Source organism: Brachyistius frenatus, unplaced genomic scaffold, assembly GCF_029030835.1.
Source record: "Brachyistius frenatus isolate BFR_SWC_R1_liver_20210118 unplaced genomic scaffold, ASM2903083v1 Contig_24, whole genome shotgun sequence".
In the NCBI taxonomy this organism is placed as follows: Eukaryota; Metazoa; Chordata; class Actinopteri; family Embiotocidae; genus Brachyistius; species Brachyistius frenatus.
The window spans coordinates 3,708,473-3,722,692 of NW_027210623.1; the positions used below are offsets into that span (position 1 = coordinate 3,708,473).

The window sequence follows — 14,220 nt, forward strand, 5'->3', positions numbered from 1 at the left end:
GCCAAGAACGTTTCCTACCTATATTATTTATCAAAAGAAAACGCCCACTGAATTCATCCTTCGAGTTACGTGATTCTGTTTATAATAACGACAAGGATATTCAAGTTCACTCTTGATGTCTTCCAGCCTATGAGAGAACTCCATCATGTCCTCTTCTTTGTGCTCCTCGAACACCTTCAGCTGAATATCAAGGGCCTCATTCCGGATGGCTATCAGTTGCTACAGATGGATCAAGGTAGAAGACGAACAAAAGTTCAAACAGATGCAAAAAAAACAAAGAATTAAGCAAAATAAATGAAGCTTTTAGCATTAAAAGGGAAGCACTGAGCTCAAGTGGAGACAAGGAGCTCATTCTAAGTGCCATTAGTCACTGTGATATACAGGTGTGAGCACCAGCTTTTCAATTTAATTTATTTGTTTCCTTGGCAGCAACAGCAACATTGTTTACAACGGATAAGCATGTTAGGTAGATGGTTTAAGAGCCAGTAGGAAGATTATTAGCCCAGACACGAGAAACTTTATTGGTTTCTGGCTGTGGCGCAGGCAGAAAGACGTGCAAACTCTCCTCCGTGTTTCATAAATTATTTGCTGGAGCAAATCGACAATATTTCACTGAAGTGGACAACTCATTTAAATATTAATACAAGATGAGCGTGAGTTTATATTGTGTGTGTGTGTGTGTGTGTGTGTGTGTGTGTGTGTGTGTGTGTGTGTGTGTGTGTGTGTGTGTGTGTGTGTGTGTGTGTGTGTGTGTGTGTGTGTGTGTGTGTGTGTGTGTGTGTGTGTGTGTGTGTGTTTGTTTTGCTTACCGGCAATATCTCTTTCAGGCCACAGCGAATAAATTCATTTCTGATGTGCAGTCTGAAGTCCAGCTCATCAGGAGATGTTACTAATGCATTGATGAGCTGCATGCATGCCACCTGCAACATGGAGGGTACACGGAACAAAGGGAGCGAGCAGGGTATGGGGAGGGGGGGAGGGGGGAGAACCAAAGAAAAATGATGGACTTCTTCCAGAAGTTGATGAAAAGCATACTGGCATGCATTCTAAATGAGTTATGTCCCTTGGAAGCAAAGGACCATAACTAATGCATGTCTATTTTCTCCAGTCACCAACAGGGTTGGGGGGGGGGGGTGATTTTAATATTAATGCAACAACTGCAGACCCATACACACAAAACTAACTAACAGTCAATTTAAGGGCAAAGTCGCTCTTTTGGAAGCTGTTTTTCACTCCCCTCTGAGTTTGGGTTACTACAGAGGGACCGCTGCATCTTGTGACTCTTCAACTAGCCGGGCAAACACAAACAGAAAAATCTATTATTGATCAGTAAAGCAACCCACTCATGGGTGAAAAGAGGGTCTGGCGATGCTAGATATTCAGATGCATCAAGGATCATTGTCAATGTAATAGCCCAGTCTTATTTTAACCATGACACTCAGCCTTAGTAATAACCCATCTTCAAAGTACCATTGAAATATTGTAGTACAGGTAGATAGCAATTCAAAACCTTTGTGTTGCTCGTGAAGAAGTCGACACCATTGTTACTATAAGAAACGGACCAATTATTTAAGTGACTTCCTACTTTCCATATATACTGGTTTCAGTTTTGTTGAACCTTGCTGGGGAAACTGTCAAAATAAGAGAGAAAAGGGTCGAGAAAGATCAATACAATCCTTTACACCATTATTCAGAGGGAGCACAGCACAGCAGAGAAGCTTTGTCTGTATTTGAAGTCTATTATTTGATTCCAGCTCAGTATACATATTTATTATTTAAAATGTGTATCTAATTATCTCTTAGTTTGAGCTTTATCTTTATAATAATATATTTAAATCAGTTATAAATACACAAAGACACTCATGATTTTAAAAGAAAACTCTGGCATCTCTGATTTTAGTTGTCCGCCGTGTTTTTATTTATAGTCCTGCACTTCCTTAAAGCCGAAGGCTGATGGGGGACACTGTGTATAAATGTAGTAGTGTCACAGAAAGCCTTTGACCAGACGTTGCTACGGTTAGGATAACAGTATTTGTGCTTTAATAATGCATGGTGTTAAAAGGGATTTGCGTAGCCTAATAGAAAGTGGGGAGTAATTACAAAGCATGAATAAAACACAACTAAGTACAAACGGCTGTGTTTGGAAACCCATGGATGAGTTTTGTGTACTTACTGCCTGTGTGAAGGAAATTCTAGTTTATAATGCACCTTAAAATCCTGCTTGTAATTTATTATTTTCTTTGCATCCATGGCTCCTGCCAAGTAAACATATTTCCTTCCTTCACTCTTTCACCCGACTATTGATTCTTTACCTCTCACTGTTTTTGCAGTGCCCCAACAGTTATGTAGCCCACAAGATAGCCAGAAACAGCTAATGATCCTGAGTCCAGACAGTCCCTTAGACTGTGACGTAAACAGTTACTGACGGTTTTTATGGACCCTCAGTAGTTTATAGGACTGTTTTGACTAAAGATGTTGATTCTGACTCAATCATAGTCAATCCAGGGATTGCATCTACAAGAGGGATAGATTGAAAAACACTCAGCACACTGGTCTGAACGTTGAATGTGTGTACTGATGTGATATTATTTCTGGCTATGAGATATGACACTATGGAATTTGAGTGATCGGGGTGGGCACTCTACTTCATTCAGTTTGTCCCAGCTGTCTGTAGATATCAGGCTGATGTCACAAACAGATGTGGAGATGTGCAGATTAATAGTGGGCAGACTCAGTTTCTGTCCTGTCTGTGCTCAAAGTGATCGTGACAGCGGATGTCTGTACTTAATTGAAGCATATGGCACTGATAGTCTCTGTGTATGAGATAGCATTTAGTTTTCAAAATAAGCACTGTGATGTTGCCTTTGAAAGTTACTATTCTTGCTCAACATGTAGGCCTAAAAAAAAAAAGATGCATTGTCTTTCTGCATTTGCCCAACAAAAAAAAGAAAAAAACTGGGAAAGGTGTTTACAATTTATACTATAATGTGCATTTCACACAATTTTATATCCACATAAACTTACTCACTTGCTTAATGGAGAACAAATTGAAGTTTCAAGGATAAATTCTGAGAAGTGCTTTAAAGCAACATTGGTATTTATTTGATGTACTAAAACAAACGGATTCTCGACCTTGTGAGTCAAAATCAAATTATGATATCACCGTCTATATATCACATAATCATTACAGCAATTGGTAAAATCAAATTATTAGGTTATAGTGTTGTTACTTTATCTCATCCCACCAAGGACCTATGTCCCAATTTTTTCAAAGAACAGTTCACGCAGAAATTCGCCAAATGCAAGCAATATATAGCTGCCTTAATGTTGCCATTGCATTTGTGTGTTTACATGCTCTAATTTTCAGTCGTACTCTATATATTTTCAGTGAAACCTGAAGGAAATATGAGGGCGTCCATGGCTATAAATGTACTTTGCACTTACTTGTAATTGAACTGAGCGATCTCGCAGTCCTTGCACAATAGGACTGAACCTCTCAATTGCTCGCCATTCTCCTGCTGTGGTGATGGCTTCAAGGACCTTCTCCAAACTAAATGAGAACATGAAATGCATGAGCAAACAACTGGAAAAAAATGAAGTAATACATTCATTTATAGGGATTTTGACCATAAGCTCTCTCCTTCCGTACTGCATTCAAAGTTCCCTGGAGTGAGTGAGTGAGTGAGTGAGTGAGTGAGTGAGTGAGTGAGTGAGTGAGTGAGTGAGTGAGTGAGTGAGTGAGTGAGTGAGTGAGTGAGTGAGTGAGTGAGTGAGTGAGTGAGTGAGTGACACTGGCACTCAGGAAAGAAATACTTTACAGGCCCATTTTTCGAAGTCATGCACGGCTTTTTGATTTACGTTGATAAAAAATAACACATGATAGTCAGAGATAGATGTGATGACAGAATGACAGACATACGTGTTCTCTTCGCCTACAATGCAGATGGCTGACAGCAGCTTTACCACGTCAGTCATCATGGCAGACTGGGTGGGATCAATGGCTCTTGCCAGTAAAGCAAGACTTCTCTCCTCCCCCAGAATTCGATCCAATCCATACTGCAATAAAAACACAACATGATTACTCAGGTATGATGTAATTTGGCCCATTTCCCACAAGGCTACAATGTCACATGAGACAATAAGAGCAAACTTTAAAGCCTTAGGGATACAATATTAATTCATGCCCAATACATTTACTTGTGCTCCAAAATACATCTGAATGATCATGTGTTTGACCGAAGTCATATTCAATCTTAACAGTGATTAAAGTTTCTTTTGTTATGCATTATACATGCAACACTAATTAGAGGTCCAGCGAGGTACAATTTATTATGCCAATGAATTTGGCCATTAGAAAATTGTATTAAAGTATCATACTTTAACTAATTTTGCTTAATTGTTATGTGATTTCTTTAATGGATGTTGGATTCATAAAGCCAACAGAAACTTTTTTGCAAAAACACCATCCTTCAGAAAGATTTGTCAAAACAATACCAGAATTTGATGACAGCGTGCAGTGAAAAACTTTTCAACACCATTTTGATTGGTAATTGTTGTTAAAGAAGGAGAATTCCTCTTTATCTCGTGTGTGTTGTCTATTTGAACAAACGAAATCTATTCAGAATGAAAAGTCTGCTTTTGTTAGAGAATAAAATGTTTGGCACAAAATACATTAAAATTTATTTTTATTGGCAATCAAACGGGCCTTTATTTCATCATAAAAGGCATCAAAAAGTGATGTTTTCTTTTTACTTTAGTGTTTTGATTTGAAAAAAACAATTGAAAAAGGGCTTTGTATTGCATAAGTGCTATTAAAACCAAACATTACTGAGCGATTGAATCATATTTTTTGTTTGCCTGTTCAATGCAGGCTTTATACAGAAGGAGTCAGCTAACCAAGTTTTGTGGAATTCAGATATTGCCCTTGGACCTGAAGAGCTTCATGCAAAAATCGACATTTTATGTTCACTATAATATATGCTTGATATAAAAATTTCGCAAATTTTTCTGTCTCGTTTTAGTTCCCTATCTTTGGCTTGGCTTTATGCATAAAATGTTTATGCGGTCAATAGTTTCACAAAATGTACTTCATGACAAGAAGACAGTATTCAAACACAGTACTTGTGTACATTTGTCCAGGTATGTTTATTCATCACATTTTAAAATATTTAAAGCACACAGCTGATATGGATGTTTGTTTGTTGTTGTTTTTTGGACATTTTTTGAGTAATGTCTGTAAACCCAGGGGAACTTTATAACACTGTTTAAATACTCAGTGCAGTACCACGTATATAAAAAGTGTAAATTACGACTGGTATAAAGATAGTAAGTGAATTTAAATGGAAGTAAAAGCTCAGATATTTTTCGATTGAAACTTCAGAACTGAACAAGAAGTTAAGCTAAAAGCGAATATTTTACAAGGAAAAAGGTCTCCTGATAAAGGTAAATTGGACTATTTCACAGTGGAGTGACTTTTAGTGTTATGTTACAATGCCATTGGTGAGAGACAGTAGAAAATATGAAATATGTGACTTGACACAGGAAGGTACAGGAAGAAAAGGCTGCAATGACAGCTGGCAGAGAACACCTGTCTTCTTGGCATTGTGGCTGCCTCCCATCCCAAGATGCCTCTCTAGCCAGGGAAAGGTCTGGGCTGACAGAGAGGCCTACGGGTAAATGCTGGTGTCTGGCGCCTGTTGAGACGCCGGATTACATGAGACCTTACAGCCCATTTTGTGCCAGCGGGGCTGTATATCTGTCTCCGCCGGGTTTTAGCTGCATGTGGCGGGATTCTTTTTTCCCTCTGTACTCATGGACTAACAAGACACAAGGAGGAAAAGCTGAGGCATTATGAACTGAAGCTACTTCGAAAGAACACATTTACAAGTGCTTAGGTTTGGGCGGTCAGGTAAATGTTATTTTATACTGACCCGAAGTGGCATCACTTTATCACAATATGGTTGTATTATTTTATAGTTTGATTGATTGATTCTGTTTTTCAATTAAACAAATCATTGGAGAAAAAAAAAAGCAATAATAACAACAAACATAACAAAATGACTTATGAAAGTTTTTGGAAATAAATGCTTCCATAGTGACTGACTATATTAAAAGGAGTCAGCCATGGATGATGCTTTATCTGAGGAAAATTAATTTATTAAAGATAATTACATTACATCAGTTTCATACACTTTCCATCTAGCTTTTAATGTCTTTTCAAAATGCAATTCTAATTTATTTTGCTTATACAGTTAATTTTTTTTCAATAAAACACAGTTTGTGTGTTACGACTGTGTGAGTCTCTGTATGTCTGCTGCTGGTACTTTGCTGTGGTTTGCTTGGATCAGATAGTACCCAAGAACTGAGGAGCTAAACTCAGGAACCAAATCTGTAACTAAAAGTCTGTTTTGCATCTGTATTGCCGTAAAGATTAGACAAATACACCCACAGACAGCAGAGTTTGAAAGTTAAAGCTTTGATTAACATGAAACATTCACAAAAAAACAAAACACAGAGAGACAGTCACATTGTTACGTGACTTACAGTTATTGGTGTGGGGTACATCACAATATTGAAAGAATTAGGAAATGAAGTTGTGCTTCCTATCCTCACTCTCTCTTTCATGCTAACACTCTTTTATTCACACAATCACTCACTTATCGTTCCTGAGCTTTCAGGGGAAAACATCACCAGAATGACGACATTTTGCCAGCCAGGAATCTTAAAACTGTACAAAGGATTTTATTAAAACTTCCCTTGTACAACTCTATATCGTTGTGATGATGCTCTTCTCACTGGTCGTAAGCCCTTTATAATTTAAATCCCAGGTGTTTAATTACATAAAACCACCAGATGTGGATATGAATGGTTTTAAATTAAAGTCGATGTTTAACAATTATGACTCTGGGTTCCCCTAGTAGTAGTTCACCCACTGCCCCTCCTGCCCCTTGAGTCAGTCTGCAACGGTTCATCAAAAATCAATAGTCCTGACTTGGGCTATTAACATGCCCACAGACACATGTTCCATATTTAGAAACATTATTTAGATGAGTTCTAAGACAGACTACATAACTGAAACTGCAATTGTGGTGGTGCATGACATGTAATATGTAACTTAATGTAGAACCAACATTTTAATAACCTAGAATTGCTGTGTGCTATAAGCAAACAAACAAACAAATGAATCCAATCCTTTTGTCATTACCTTATTGTTCATGAAGGCTTTGAGACATTGGATGACTTTGTGTTGGTTCTTTTTATCAATCTTCTCTTGCCTAGAGACAAAACAGAGTAATGAGGAGCAGTTGGTCTCCAATTTACACCAGGAAGACAATACTATACTTACTGTATACACAGTGTTTGTGCATATTTTCACATACGGATAAAGGACTTTGAAGGAAAGCATGTCAAATTCACAAAGAAAAAAGATGCAAGAATGTGCTGAGAGCAAACAAACTGGTAATTGTACCAGCAGCAAACATAAAGGCAATTTAATCGGTTGTTATGACTAAATGTGTCAATCTGGAGTTATTATGTGTTAAAATAACTTAACAAGGAGAATATTACCAGAACCAGAATACAATGATTGTTCAATTATTACTAATTATGAATAATCCACTGAATAAACAAAATAATTATAGAGTTCAGGAAGCGTTCGTACAACAATACATGGGTGGATGCATAAACTTACAGTTTCTTGAAAAGCAGCCTCTCCAAAATGTCCAGCAGCAGTCCAAGACCCTCATGCCCAAAGCTCTGCACCCAGCTGAAATAACAAACATTAAATCAATACCACAACAGTGTCAGACTGACAACTGACAGCAACAATTTCATACTCATCAACCACTGTGAAAAGCTTTAAGACAGAAAAACACATGTAGAATTCTGTACTGTGTGCTGAGGAAAGAGGCAGCAGTAGTAAACACTTTACTGCAATCTTGATACAAAAGACTGCACTAAAATCATATACACAGACAGAAACCACCAACAGAAAGCACATTAACAGTGTGAAAGCTATATATTATGGCCTGGCCAACACAACATTTTAAGAAAACTTGTCTGGTGAACAAAACATTGTATACTAGTGTAAAAAAAAAATGTTTGGCATATTGAAAGATGTTACTTACAATATCTGCAATAAGATGACGCAGAGAGAGTGACTAAGCAATATATAATAAACCCTACATAAACTCTATGCCCTACTACAGAAGTATAACATCAATAGAAGGTATTCCTGTCTGATATTTTATTCAACAAAAAAAGTATTTCTTAGGCGAGCAATAACGTTCAGTCAAATTTGTAGACCAATCTACATTCGTTTATCAAATTTCTGTTGACAAGGTAGCTTTTGTCAATAGGTTTTCTCTCTCTTTGTACATACTCATAGTCCAGAGCTACTGTTTTTGGATTGTCTCTTACAAGACTAACTCAAAGGAATGTAGTTAGACCAATCTGTCCACAAGATAGTAAAATGTAAATCAAAATTGTCAAATTACCAAACGTCACGGAAATTTACTGTAGCTACAGCAACACAAACCAGACAAATTGGTCTTTACTGGCTGATCAATGTAAATATATATAAAAATTCAGTTTCAAAAATATATATCTTCAAAATCATCAACTGACCATGGTACCTTCAATACAAAAACTTTAATAAAAATATAATACTTTAGGTAGCCTTAGTACAATGGCATTGAACTTTTGAGAGAAAAAATAAAATTGCAAAGAATTACACTGCAGAGAAGAAAGTTTGGGGGCCAGGAGACAGAATTAGATTCTGATTTGTTTGAATTCTTATGAAAGTTGGATACTTGGAAGCAAGTGACATTTGTGAGTTGTTTCTCTCCAAAGGGGGTGAAGGAAGTTCACATCTCTCCATCAAAAGAAGCTATAGGAGGATTGAATTTTCCTTTTGCTCTTTATGTGAAAACTGACTTTAGACACATTTTATGGAGAAGGTGCCTTTGTTGGATCCCACAGACTGTTACCTATGATTAAAGAGTAATATCAAAAGCTTAGGACCAACGTATGGTATAGATTTATTTTCCTTTTAAAGGGCACGGTGCTTTCCATCTTGAAAAAGCCAATGATGAGTGAGTCCACAAAGAGAATCAAACTGATGAATCAAACCCAAACCCCAACTGTACTCTACAATAGTGCTGATCAAACATTCAGATAGACCAAACCTTTTTCCAAAAGAATGGATTAAATAGTATATAGTACTCCCAATACTGAAAAAAATACTTCACCCCCTATAAAAACGACCACTTTTATTTTCATCAAATATTCTTCAGCCCTTCCTGACAATTTTTTCTAAGTTTTTAAACCCCAAGCTATTCTATTTTTTGTTTAATTTCTAGCTGAAAAACACCCCCAACTTTAGTCAGCAACAGCTGCAAAACTGTAAGGCCAAAATGAACAACCATGGGCTCTGTGCATCAGACACGCCTGGGAGAATTTTGAAATACTATAAATGTCCTTAGGTTATAAGTGAGGTTTGGGAAAAAAACAAAAATGTACAGTTTTACTTTCTGCTATTCAAAGCTGTAAATCAGAGAGTAAATAACAGCCTGAAAACAATGAGTCAGCAAACACTGACAATCTTCAACCTGAAATGACGCACAACATAAACTACATCCATTTTAGTCATCGTAGTACTATAGTGAATAAGCCATGCTTGGAAATTGCCATTAACCATTTACCATTAACCTGCTTTAAGTTCTCTCTAAATCCAAACATTGTGAGAAGTTTTTGAACAATGCAGAAATCAGACATTAATTTACATAAACCAAAGGCTTTCTTTAGTCTCCCCACATCAAGATTAAAATGAGCCATAAAACCAGTAGCTCAGCAGAACATGGCCTGTGTGACAGTGGCACACAAAATAACAGAAGTTTTAACACAAGTCTGACAACAGGCACGTGTCAAAAAGCAGCAACAACTTTCAACAGAGATGTTTTCCTGTAATTCAAATAAAGAGCAGACAATAAGGACACATATTACATGATAAAGTTAAGTGAACCTTTAGGGATGCAGAAAACAAAGAGAAAGATAATGCCAGTGTGATTGTGAGCGATGATAACTCCCTTTTGTCTAGCTGAATATTAGCATTCACTGTTGCTGCTCTAATCAACAAGCTGCATGCCTCCCAGCATCAAACCTTTTCTTTTTTTGAAAATGAACATAGGCCCATTAGTTTATTTATCTCTTGTTATATTGTTGTGTCTGGAAAAGAATGCGGACAAAATTGCATTTTTATTTTGTGTTAAAAAGACAAGGAACTCTGACAGATGGCAAATTAATTATATATTTTTTGATTTGTTATATTTAACTTAACTGTGACACATGTCACAGATGACAGAATGAATTCCACTCCAATTCCCACAAAAATATATTAGCACTTGTAATGATTTAGGTTTGATTTGAGTGCAGTGACTTCAATATGTGAGCGTAATTGTACACATTATGTGTATGGCATAAAGTTAGAAGGTAAAAGTTTCAGTTTGTTGCATATGTTACAACTTCACTTGGAAAGCCAGGAACAGAAAATCCATATTGTTTCTACTTAAAGCAGCTCATACTGGCAACTAGAGATCTGGTCTTCTGTCCAAACAATATCCTGTGAGCTAGATGTGGTAATGTGCAAACAATTTAGGGAGATGCTGCTGCTTTTAATGTATTTGTGCCTTCATGTGTGAAAAATTAGTAAGAAAAATGTAGATATTAGACAACTTGTTAATTGATTTAGTTAAGGTGTGCAAAGTAGCATGTAAGCTGTAGCATGCGGTCATGGTGTATTTGGTTTTACTATAGTCAAAGGCATTTATTGCTCAACCAAATAACACATTTTGAAAATAACATTCATTACTGTACAATGGTAGAATAAATGGTTCATTTTTTAAAACACAGTGGTTTTAATTCCATCTGATCTCAGCTGTTAAAAGAACATTTTACTTTTCAGCCTTCCACTTACAAAAAGCAAGCCGCGAAGGCCTCCGCAATATCAGGGTCTATGACTGTGTGTGGAAATGTGTCACAGGGTCAGGAAGATGAGGGACAAGGCCTCGCTGATGAAGACAGGGAAGGCTGCTGCCAACGTATAGCCAAGGAATGAGGCTCTCGTGTTCGAGGGAGGGAAAAAAAATCAATTTAGCCCACACTTCTGACTGGGCCATGGCACAGGCAATTCTTATTCTCGAGTAGGCAGGGAGAGGGTCTTGACAAGCGCTTCATTGAAATGCATAGCTCAGTGGCAACTGTATGCCAGTTTTTCATCATCAATAGCTGAGGCAGAATGCAAAGGAAAATAATAAGCTGATCAATAGCAGAGGAAACCTACATGCCTGCGCAATCAGGGTCTGCTGCAACAAATTCAGAAAAATATTTGCCTGGAAACACAAGAGTGAGAAGAGGAAGGGGTTAGTGGTGAATAAGTCAGCGTTCAAAGGCTTTTTGAAGTCTTTAGCTTTAAGACATTTTGAAGATCTCAGAGACCAGAAAGTGACAAAGTGGTAGTTTCTCTCAATGCCTGGAGAAAAATCTCATCTTCAAGAGCAAGAACAACCAGGCAGAGGATTTAATTCACGTGAGGAGTATGTCTTTGTGCCCTTGAAGGTCAGGAAGAGCAAAATAATGTGGGCAAACTTTGCAGCTTGATTTATCATGTACAGAATGTTGTGTTGAGTTACATTACATATTATATTTGTCCAGAACCGGCATCATACGGAGCAGCTGACCAGCTACGTGGGACTTCACACTCAGTTTTTTCCCTGGTGGATTTTTTTCATTTCAAATAAAGTTTACTCAAACAAGATTACTTTTAAGAATAGAATATAAAAATAAATAAGAAAAATGTAGTGTCTCGGAACTCTTCAGTAATATTAAGCTCACTTTGGTTTATAATAGAGAGGGGAAGTGCTTAAACTGAAAGACAGCCAACCAAACAATCTGAAATGCCATAAATCCAAATGACCTACGAAGAGCCAGATCGTAGATCATTTTGTCATTTCATCGAGCATCATGACCCCATCCAACCTCAACCATTCTGGCAGAATTCCAGCCTGATAAAATTGGTATGGGGCAACTAAGTTAGGGCTAAAATTTCTGCCAAATCTGTACAATATCTGTCTGTTTTTCCTCCTTGTGCAGTTAAGTGGTTTGTATTTGACATGGTGTTTGTCTAAACTCTAAAATGATTTAAGTATTTGATATTCTGTGTGCAAATCTCACATGCTCTGGCAGCCCTTGGGTTTCATTAGTTCCTAACATCTGGCACCCCTCCTACATCCCAAATGAGAAAACTTCAATCACATTCTATGCCTGTATGTCCCCAGTGTTTGGAGCGGAGTTGTGCAAAACTTATCTGAAAAACTGTTTTCACAATTTTTCCTCGAATAAAAAGTGTGTGATTGCTACCCGTTAACAATATTGTCATTAGTTATTTGGATTCAAACATTGGCACAAAGCAGATCCGTACAGTTTCATAACACAGCGTGGCCTTTACCTTCAGTTTCCTCACATAATAAAACCACACCATCAACAGATGCACAAGAAGCACAACAATATTTAACGGAGTGCCATCATCTCAGAAAGACACCAAAAAACAGAGTGAGGTAGAAAGCCTTAAAAGAAATAGAAAAGAAAGCAAATTCATCATCCCATTCCCTGGGAAACAAACACAGTCATAAATCAAAGAGAAAAATGAGGCGCCTTATCTGGCTAACTTCACAGCAATGGTAGCTTGACTTCTACCAGTCTCAGGAGAATGCTTCCAAGGTTCCCAGGCAGTGCACACAGTGTTGCACTCTGCTAAAGCAGTTATGAAAACAGAAAAAAAATTACTGTATAGCATCACAGCTAGTTAACTGAGTACAGGAGGGCTCTCTGGGGACAGAAGAATGAGGAGGCTGCACACAGCAATGTGGGACAACGGAAATTAAAAAAAAAAAAAAATTAAAAAGAGGTCATTTCATATTTCAATGACGTCACTCTAGCAGACTGCAACAGACACAATGTGACTGTAGGTAACACGTGTCTCAATGACAATGTATTAAAACTATGAAAAATAAGGTGGTTTATGTTTATATAATGATGCTTATTTGAAAAAGGTGTTAAATAGACCATGCATTTTTATAATGAATTTGAATAGTAACAGTCAAAATTGTGAAATAGCTCAAACTATTTGTCAAATCTCTAAAATAAATGCTTTCTGATAATATAAATAAAAAGGAAATATTCAGGCTGCAACTAAACATTTTCTTTTAAACTTTAAAAGTATATCTTTTTCAAAAGCACTCATCAGCTACAGTGGAAAAAGCTCATATTTTAAAAAATACACGTGAAAAAGGTATTAATTTAACTACATATTTATTGTTGAGGCTGTCGTGTTATACTATAATGCAACATACTGAAATGTGTTTCTAATATTCTTCCCAGCTTCCTGTTTGTTGATAGAGTGGGCAGAACATTAGAAATGCCAATCAATATAATGAAGCTCATTTCAACACCACTATAAATTATATCATTAATAATAAACATGTAATTAAATGAATACCTCTATGACAGTATCAACCAACTTTAATATTTAAAATACAATTTATGGCTGCACTAGTCAATTAGTTCCCATTACATTTAACAGGTTTTCCCAATCAAGTGACCAATTAGTAGAACTAAGAACTTATGAAGACCTTTGTGTGTATATTTTGTATTTGTAACTTTATTGTCAGCATTATTTGCTTTGGGGAATTGTGAATCTTTATGTGCAGTCCATGGGCAGCGGGTGTATGAGATACAGGGGGAGCATCCAAGGTTTCCTACACTAGTGTGACAAAGAGGAATGTTAAACTTGACCCTCCCGTATTGCTAAACTGAAAAAAATAAATCTGGGGCCTTAAACTTGAAGGTCAGTTTTAATATAAAATCAAAAACCAATTTCCACTTGTTTGTCAGATCCATTTATCAAATCCATTTAATACAATTACATCTTGTAGCCTTGCTGGACCTGTGGGCTGGTGCTTTGGCCTTTCTTCACAAAAATGGAGAGAGAAGTGGAGCAGCTGAGGTGGACGAGGTATACGGGAGTCCGAGCCAAGCATCACATGGTGAAGCCCAAGAGCCAAATTACTTCTAAGACTGTCTACTCCACCAGAAAGATCCTGATGGGGGAGCATATAAATCGGTCATCTTATACTAGCAGGATGCAACCATGGGATTGAGGAAATG

At 37.1% G+C, this 14,220-nt stretch overlaps 1 protein-coding gene across 1 annotated transcript in view; it reads right to left on the reverse strand.

Annotated features, from left to right (window-relative positions):
- LOC138620524 (protein diaphanous homolog 3-like) overlaps positions 1–14,220 on the reverse strand; it is a 154,529-nt gene that overhangs the window by 124,261 nt on the left and 16,048 nt on the right. Inside the window, exons 5-10 of the mRNA XM_069697797.1 lie at positions 7,691–7,765; positions 7,205–7,274; positions 3,920–4,056; positions 3,445–3,550; positions 810–920; positions 101–219 (exon numbers count right to left, since the gene is read on the reverse strand). Of these exons, the coding sequence (XP_069553898.1) occupies positions 101–219; positions 810–920; positions 3,445–3,550; positions 3,920–4,056; positions 7,205–7,274; positions 7,691–7,765 (618 nt within the window). The remainder of the gene's footprint in view (positions 1–100; positions 220–809; positions 921–3,444; positions 3,551–3,919; positions 4,057–7,204; positions 7,275–7,690; positions 7,766–14,220) is intronic.